General features: G+C 39.6%; 1 protein-coding gene across 1 annotated transcript; it reads right to left on the bottom strand.

The window, feature by feature from the left end:
* Positions 1 to 1,564: 1,564 nt before the first annotated feature.
* Positions 1,565 to 9,202, bottom strand: rps15a (ribosomal protein S15a; the record flags this gene model as incomplete). The annotated part of the gene is given in 4 exon segments (NM_001103019.1): positions 1,565 to 2,165; positions 5,036 to 5,121; positions 7,019 to 7,098; positions 9,065 to 9,202. Coding segments are annotated over 4 exon segments (393 nt in total).
* Between the last annotated feature and the right edge of the window lie 357 nt (positions 9,203 to 9,559).

The following is a 9,559-nucleotide window of genomic DNA, read 5'->3' as shown; positions in this document are numbered from 1 at the left end:
TTAGCCTTTCCTTGTCCTTTAAGCACAAGAGAACATAGGATAACTAGATGTTTGTCACATATATATATATATATATATATAAATTTAAAAAAAAAATTGATTATGCCCTCCATAAGGGCACAGCCCAACATGTGGAAAAATTGCCCAACAAGAAATCCAATCTGTATACAAAATCCCTTTCCGCAGTATCACCCGCCGTTTTTGGGCTCCCTGAAGGGGCATGGAGGACCCTGGGATAGCAGCCCCAGTGGGCCACAGATATCCTAGCCCAAACCAGTCATTTTCTTTCCACCAGATGTGTTTGTACCCACTCTGCCTGTTCTGATGACTTCAACACAAGTGCAATGCAGAGAGTGGGAAGCATTAATAAATCGTGCATTTGCACAATTACCAACAGAAGTACACATACAGGCAAGCAGCATCTTAGTGAAAAGCAACAGTCTCTCCACATTGGGATTTGAGAGTTCCATTCTGGCTTGGACATTACATAATTGTCCTTCTCACATCTAAGTTTTCTCAAAAAGAATTACTAAAATGTGCCCTACTTGTGTGAATGCAATAAGGATTATGAACATAAATCTCAAGTTTGTCTTACACTTTGCTTACACAGGGAAGACATTGGGCTGGCTTGGTCACTGACGGACTGCTTGCATATGGACAGCTTTGCTCTACGAAAGCAAACTCAGGAGTACACCAGGTTGGCAATCAAACAATAGCACATGTATAACTGCTTGCCCCAAAACTTTTAGCTTCTCCAGTCAGGGGTCCCGATTGCCAGGCACAGTTTAATGGTAACCACAGTATCAGGTGGATTTCAATGGGACCTGTCACCCTAAGACATAAATCCAAATTAGTTTTTATATTGTTAGTTAAGCAAAATAAACTTTTCTTATGCTATATAAATATTAATCTTGTTTCTTTCAGTCTTGGAATTACTCAAAGCAAGCAGGCAGGCACCATTTTGTGGACACTATTATGAAGGCAAGCTTTGTATCATGCCAAAATCTTATGTGCCAGAATGGGGGACCAGATGCCCATGCACTGGCTACACAATTAGATAATAAGGAGGGAGGGGAAGTGAGATATGCAGTGACATCTAGGTGGTGCTGAACGGAAAGCTCAAGTTATTATCTGCCCCGCCTCTATTCCTAAGGCATAGAGGCGGGGCAGGCAATATAAGATTGACAGCTGGGATTTTTAAATGCCTTTATAATGGGTTTGGATGTGTTAATATAAAAAGGAATTTGGGTTTCATGTTTAATTTGAAGAGGACTTTTACCATACAGCTTTATGTCTGGGTGACAGGTCCACTTTTAGGGGCAAAAACTGCATGTATCATGAAGTCAGTCAGTATGGTTGGTTGTGTTACCACCAGAGGAGAAAAAAACCTGGGTTGCCAATAGCTTAACATGGCCTAAGAACAGTTTAACTTAGCCAATAACACAAATTAATCTGGAGACCAAGATCTCAAACTTATGGCACACAAGCTGTTACCGTTCAAATTCATCACCACCTGACCAACATTTCCCACCAATTATACATAATGTATGCCCTTTGGGAGGGTCTTTAAGGTTCCATCAAATACTCTACAGTATATGGCACCTGTTAAATAGTGTAAAGGTACCCATACACATATCTATTACGCACAAGTACGGTGGGTTGACTAAGCAACCAACATCAGCAAAAGCCTTTGATATCTGTTGTTTCAATCGCCCAGGGTGAAAAATTTTGATCTGGTACCTTTGAATGTGCCCAAACACTGGCAGAAGCTAAATGCTGAATAGTCACATATGCAGGTAGAAACTAGAATTTTACCCCTGATAATTCAGCTTTTAACGTTAGCGGCGTGGACGAATTGTCTTTAAGGAAAGTTATTGTAATGTGTATGGCCACCTTATGAGTCTGCTCTGAAGCCATTAAAGCTGTTTAAGATATGAACCACTGATGTTCCATAAAACCCCTTGAGTTTCAACAATTTTTATCATTTCTATCTATAGTGTTTAGTCCTGTTGGGGGAAGGAACAAAAACAAAACAGCCATTTTTCCATAACAGTTTATTTTCTTGTGTTGCTTAGAAAAAGAATCCCAGGATTTTGCCTCCTGTGTGTTTTCGCCTGGCTTCTTCATGGTCCATGATGCCAGCTGAAGTAGTGAGCACAATATACCTGGCAAAATAAATATAGAATTACTATAAATACATATTAGATTCTGAGTTTGCTTTAAATGTGATTCAGTTAAAGGTATGGTTCTATTTTCCAGCACAGCTTTAGCAAAATAAACCCTTTCAATGTTACACATTACAGGTTACCTCTGCTTGTATATATTGTATTTAAGGGATGTACATTTAAACAATATATTAGGGTTCCACAACAATCCGTTCCAGTGAGCATAATTTTAACACAAGTGCTGGGGAGCCATGAAACTGCAAGTGCTATGATTTGCTCCATATTGACTACAAAGCTGAAGAAGCCCGAGTGGCTGAAGACAAGTATCTAAATTTCTAAAGTATAAATTCCTGCTGTGCTCATGGCACTTTAACATCAGCACCTGTCGTGCAGCCTTGGGGGTGGGGAGCCTTGAAATGGGAAGTGGAAAGTGATTTACATCATGAGCCTCTGGTTGGGGGATCACTGACAGACAGTCAATTTATTTTACATTTTAAATACTTGTCTTTCTATTCAGGCCCTCCCTCTCTCAGACAACTGCCTGGAGTAAAGTAAACCCTATCAGCCAGATAGCTGCTGCAATCCCAACCTAGAGAGATGCTGAACAAAAAGCTCAATTAAAAAAAAAAAAAATTAAGACTCCCTGCAGAGCTTACAATCTAAACTTGCACAGCTATAATGAGCTATGGATCTGATCCTGTTCTGCTGCTAAATATTGCTTTGTGAGGCTACAATGTTAATGTTATTGACATTTTATAACTTCATATTCAATCCCTCTCCTATTCATATTCTATTGTCTTAAACTGCTGCATGGTTGCTTAGATAATTTTGACCCTAGCAACCAGATAGCTGCTAAATTTCAAACTAGAGAATTGTTGAACAAAAAGCTAAATACATAAACCACACAATAAAAAAGACCAACTGCATAAGTCACAGAATCTCAACGCTAAAAGTACATTTAAAGAACATTTCTAACACTTTATAAAAGCCACTTTAAAATGTTTTGTAATAAATGTGCTGTGTATTAAGTATCTCTGTACAATATACATTAAGTGATCCCAAACCAGTGGCACGTGAGCAGCATCTTTAACGTTGCTCCAAGCGGCCTCAAAATAGGTGCCCATTTTTACATTTCTGGCTTTGAGGCAAGTTTTGAAAGCACAGACAGTTTTACGCCAAGCAGAGCCTCCGGCAGGCCAGCAGTCCACATGGGGCTAGCAAATAGCCAATCACAGCCCTTATTTGACGTCCCCAAAGGACTTCTCATGCTTGTGTGGCTCACCAACACTTTTTACACCCGAGTGTGGCTCACAAGTAAAAGGTTAGGGATTCCTGCCTTAAGAGCTCAGAAAGGCATATTTGCATGTTAAATATACACAAGTGTTCAACATGAGACCAATAAATAGGAATTTAGGAAGATATGCAATCTGCTATTCATGTTACTAAAAATCTATTTTTCGTTACATATTGTTCTAAGCAGTAAGAGGGATTAATAACTGCTGGATTGCTGGTTATTTTATACAATGTAATGAGCTTTAACAGTAAATGTAAGGCCCAGGCAGCAATTAAGGAAAGGACTCTTTATATAGAGCTAATATTATTTAAAGCTGCTGATTCCAGACAGGAGTAAAGGATGGGGAGTTAAAAAGTATACCCATTACCCTTTATTCCTGAAAACATGTATCTTATTAATAACACAAGCCATTTAACATTTTTGAGGCAAGCTGTATATTGATATATTGCCGCTTTAAAGGGAAAGTTAAGCAAGTTAAAGACATTACCTCTAGTCTCACTAAACCAAAAATAAAAAAAAAGTACCGTACAATGTAAATTTTCTACAAACAAGTACCAAGATTCCAACATGTACGCAAACTACATAAAAAATGCAACAAAGATGTCTTTCACTCAGTGCTTAAATTTGTATAAAAGGGTGCCAACTTTTCAGGCAGATCCCCGAGCCTTTCCTAACAAATATAGTAGGCAGAAAATCAACACACAAGGAGCCAAAGATTCTGGGCTGTAGTGAGGCAATGGCCCGGAGATGCACAATGTAGATACAATAGAAGCTCTTGTAACAGATGTTCAATACTGAGTGACATAGGCATTCTGTACAAGCTCTGCAGTCCATAAGTAAAACAGCTAGCCTTTGGACAAGGCCAGCAGGGCATTAAGAATGCATGTACAGCTGGAATATAAATCCAGCAAGTTCAGGCCACCATCTCATAGAAGTGGTGCATAAAATAGGATTATATTATGAGGGCTATGTATGACCTTTACATGCAAAGGGAGGTCATGCAGAAATGAACAGCCCCTTATGGAGCAAGTCCCAGATCTGTAGCTCTGTTATGAATATTACCCAAGTATGTCCAGAGTGTCCACACTGCTTTTAATGTACATTCACCCAACTATGGCTATGGATCCTCATATCCAAATACAGCTGATGCAAAGCACCCTGCCATGACTGTCAGCTCTGTGGGCATGACTCTGAAAACCAAGCTCAGCTGTGCGCTTAACCCACTGGGTACCTTGCCTGTGCAAGGTTAGTAACTTCAAAAAAGGAAATTTCTTCCCATATATTAGTTACACATAATGTACCATAAAGGGCAAAACAGGTTTGCCTACACTTGTGTATTCAAGCAGTTTTCTGCCCACCCTATCGACAGACTACCATGGCAATTATACAAACCTGCATGTACACACATGGGTCAGCTCACTATATCGATAATTGCCCAACATGTAATTACACCCTATCAAATGGTATTGGTGGCAAACTCTTCTACAGCTACACCCTATAAGGGCAAGTGAATAAATAAAAACAAAGGCTGAGTGTAAAAAAGCAACATCAGGAAGAGAAATGAATATCCACCTACCCAAACTGACGGGATGGCAAGAGGTTATTTTGCCACTTCTCCAGATCCTTCAGTTGAACATCAAATCTGGGGCTAATGACGCCACACTGCAATTCAAATACATGTAAAATTATTTACAAGTTCCCATCAACAGTACAGTCAATTTGAGAAGTTACACTATAAGGTCACCTGCAGCACTAAAAAAACATCTCAAAAGGAAAACTATGCCCCAAACAATGTAGGTCTCTAAAAATATACTGCATAAACAAGTTCATATGCAAAACTCTGATCTAAATATTCTCGTAATCTTAGCACAGGGTCCCTAACTTTTTTTTTTTTAGCCATGAGCAACATACTAAAATACTAAATACTAAGAAGTTGAGGAGCAATGCAAGCATAAAAAAAAAAATTCAGGGGGGTGCCCAGTAAGGGCTGTGATTGGTTATTTAGTAGCCCAGGTGTACCGTCTGGCAACCAAAACTTGCCTTTAAGCCAGGAATTCAAAAATAAGCTAGTCAGTCACTGGGAGCAACATCCAATGGGTTGGCAAGCAACATGCTGCTCATGACCGCTGCCTTTTATAAAACTGCATTTAAAGGGCACCTATCACCCCTATATTGTTTTCCTTCCCCCACCAGACATGCAGGCTAATAGAGCACACACTGCGGAAATGTTTTTTTTAAACAAAAAAAACTTCCCCCGCCAGGGCTGAGCTACCCACTCCATGGCCTTGTTGGCTGGTGCGCATAATAAACGATCTCCCCACTCGATAACTTTGTGCATGCGCCTGAGGTAGGAGCGGTGACTGTAAATCACCATCTCCTATGTCACACGCATTTGCTCATTATGCATATGCCCCAACATGGCTGCCTGCACTGGGGGCAAGTTTAAAAAAAACAAAAACAAAACGACAAACTTGTTTCCTCCCAACCCGAATGGGGCTCTATTAGCCAGCATCTCTAACGGGGGAAATATAGGGGTCTTAGGTGCCTTTAATTTAATTTGTATAGTAATATATAACGTATAATATGTGAAGCTCTAAGGCTAAAGCCACATATCCACATTATTGTGTTAGGGAAAGACAGTGGTACGGTCCTGTTCTTTTTGTGGAGAGTTGCAATTTCCTAAAGTAGGCACACCTGTCCCAGCAGCCACTTAAAATGTGCCTGTGCGGCCAGTATTTCTACTAAATGTAAATACCTGCCTCTGCTACTACCTACTATCCATTTTGTGAGCCCTAGTGAGTGGCATAATGGTTAGCACTGTTGCCTTAAATCACTAAGTTCCTGTGTGTTTCAGTCTGACTTGGGTGCTGTCTGCATAGAGAATTAGTATTCCCCAGTGATCCACCAACAAGGTTCCTAATCAACCCATAGCGTGTTGCTCCCAGTGGCCTCAAAGCAGGTGTTTATTTTTAAATTGCTGGCTTGAAGTTGCATAAAAATCATTTGTACTTCCAAACAGAACCTCCTGTAGGCTGCCAGTCCACATAAAGGCTACCAACAGCCAATCACAGCCAACAATTTTAACTCCCAGGAATTTTTTTTCTTCACTTGTGCTACTCAATTTTTCCTACAATTTCTTAAAAAAAAAAAAGTTTGGTTTGCATGAATGCTGAATAATCTCTTTAAAATGCTGCATGACATGTTGGCGCTATATAAAGGATAATAAAGAGGCAAAGCTAAATATATCCACCGACATGTCAACAAAGGTGCTCATCCCAATGCATTCTAGAAAAAGGCTCATTTTAATTTCCACTATAAATTAGAATGTCCATAACAGTGATAGACCTCTCCCAGTTGAGGCTCATTTAAGTAGCTGTGGACTGACTGGCCAGGAAGAAACATTTGGTATTAGGGAATAGAAATAGAAGTAGAAATAGGGAAGAGTAGGAGAGTGCTAAGCACGCACTCAAATCATAAAAACAGATTAGTTTTTTTTTTACTGCACAATCACACAACACACATACACAACTTGGCCAGAAGGCTCATACAAAATATTTACCTTGTTAAGCCTTCCTGTGAGATTGACTACAATTTTCCCAGCTCTGTGATCATCAATAATCTCAAACTCCCCAATATAACCTGGGAGAAAAAAAAAAAAAATATTACTTGCACAGCAAAGCATGTTTCTGAAAGAATGTAAACTCAAAAAAATCACTGGACATAAAAGCCTTTCCCTTACAACCATTCGGGCTAAGCCTCATGTCTGACCCGTGTTCTGTCTGATCTGTAACCATGCTACACAAGCAAGTTTCCTTTTTTTAATTGTGTGTTTGCCATATCTGTATGTGGCAGGAGACGCTCAAGGTGAAGCAGTTACATTTGGTGCTGCTGTTTAATGCAAATAGAACTCCAACAGTTTTGGAATAAGCCGTAGTTTCCTGCTTATACCCAGACAATAGGCTAGAAAGCATCCCAAACTGATCTGGGTTCCATTAAAACTAGAGCACAGCATGCAAGGAATTTCTATGTTCTCCCCAAGCTTGAATGGGTGCTCCAGTTTCCCTCATACAGCCAAAAGCTGGTAATTTTCTCTAAAATAAGACAGATCCTTGAAATTAAACTCAGTGATGGTCTTGGGCTGGTACAGAACCCCAAAACAACATTCCGCAATTCGTGCACAGCCTCGATCATTTTGTCAACAGCATTCTGATTCCTTAAAGCACTATGTAACCATCACAAAATGTTTAGGTGTTATACTTATGGATTTGAATATTTGTTATCCTGTTCAACCATGTTCTTTATTGCCCCCACTCTAGTAGCAAAACAAAGACATCCCTAAATAGCAGTGCAATTAAAGTGCATATGCCATTCAGATAAAGGATTAAATGATCCCGTAATGTACCTTAAAAAGATACATGTGGTTGTTCTGGGCACAACTGCATCTTTTTTACATAGCATAAAAATATGATATCTAAGTGCCTGAAATAACCCTGTATGCCGTTGCCCTAAATCACCTCTGCTGATTTTGTACAGACCTTAAATGACATCTACATATAAAAGGGCAAATGTTTAGCCATACCAGCGTATACAGTGCCCCATACCAAACACTTTCATGTTCAAAACAGTGCATACTGGTAAGCACAGGATCTAAGCTGCCAATTAAAGGAAAAGTAACACTAAAAATTAAAACAAAAAAATCTATTCTACCGTCCCCCAATAATTGCCCTATCCTGAAAACCATTTGTTATTTTGAATGCTTTCGTAGAAAATACCTGTAAAAAACTTAGCTTCCTGTCATTTGAACAAAGGCAATCACATTCAAAATAACAAATGGTTTTCAGGATAGGGCAATTGTTGGGGGAGGGTAGAATAGATTTTTTAGATAAAAAATTTTAGTGTTACTTTTCCTTTAAGCAAACATACATACAATACATATGACTTAGAGCCATTTTGTAAAAAAAAAAAAAAAATGTGTTCAGACCAAACAAGCCACTTACAGGAAAATAAAACCTGGTCAGTTACCTAGCCTATAGTTCTCAGACTATTTCACACAGCCATTCGGCATTAAGGCAAGTAAAAGGTTCCTTGACTGTTTAGAGGGTTCTATTAGTAACCCCTAAAAACAGCCTTCAAATACATATTTTTGTAGCATTTAAAAGAAACAGCATTGAGGGCTCTTGAAATGAACTTGAAATCAATTTGGCAGCCGCACCGCTGGCTTTGTGAAGTGAGCCAATCAGAGACAAGCACAAATGATGTTTAAGCAGTCACTGCATGTAAGTTGCCACTGAGCAGAGCAGGACTAAATAGCACAGAACAACCTTGATCTCTGCCCAAGCCCCAACTAAGTCCATTCACTGGCTGACTCCCAATGAATAAAGTTGGCCAGGCATTCCGATAGGTAGTGGACTTCAGTGACTGCTGCAGTGTGTTGTGCTCCTGATGAGCAGGTTTTTGGCACACACAAGAGAGTAGTGTCAAGTTAACTACAGGCTAACAGCTACTGGGACTATTTACCTAATACGCTGTGATCAACTGGGGAAAAAAAAAAACACAGTTTCTGAAATGAAACACAGGGCTTTGATTCTTGCTGTGAGACACTTACCATGCTTCATCATTACTGTCAGGAATCGCACAATCACTTTTGAACATGGTCGGATGAGGACCTGGCGTTTGCCACGTTTCTCTGCATTATTGATACTTTTCAGAGCATCCGCAAGGACATTCATGCGCACCATGGTGCCTAGAGAAAAGTTAAAATTAAAATCAGTGACAAATGGCTCAAAATACTCTGCAGCTGTTACGTTTTTATTGAGAGATTGCTGGACTACAACTGCTAGAAAACTCTGGATTATATGGTGCAGCGTTGGGTCCCCAGATGTTGCTGTACTACATCGCGCAAGATTAAGAAATGTGTATAAAGCAAAAATGTGCCAGGTGGAGAATACTTTGTGTATATGGAACGATTAATGACCTGTTTATGGGCAGAAATTGGTTTTGTGGGGTGATTACACAACTGACAACTGAGGAAAGGAGAAAGATGGGGAGGCCATTATTTGCTAGAGTGCTTATGGGGTCATTGGACAATATTTGAACTACT

This window comes from Xenopus tropicalis, chromosome 9, assembly GCF_000004195.4.
Source record: "Xenopus tropicalis strain Nigerian chromosome 9, UCB_Xtro_10.0, whole genome shotgun sequence".
In the NCBI taxonomy this organism is placed as follows: domain Eukaryota; kingdom Metazoa; phylum Chordata; class Amphibia; order Anura; family Pipidae; genus Xenopus; species Xenopus tropicalis.
Note: the sequence above shows the minus strand (reverse complement) of the source record. Positions and strands in the feature narration are given on the sequence as shown.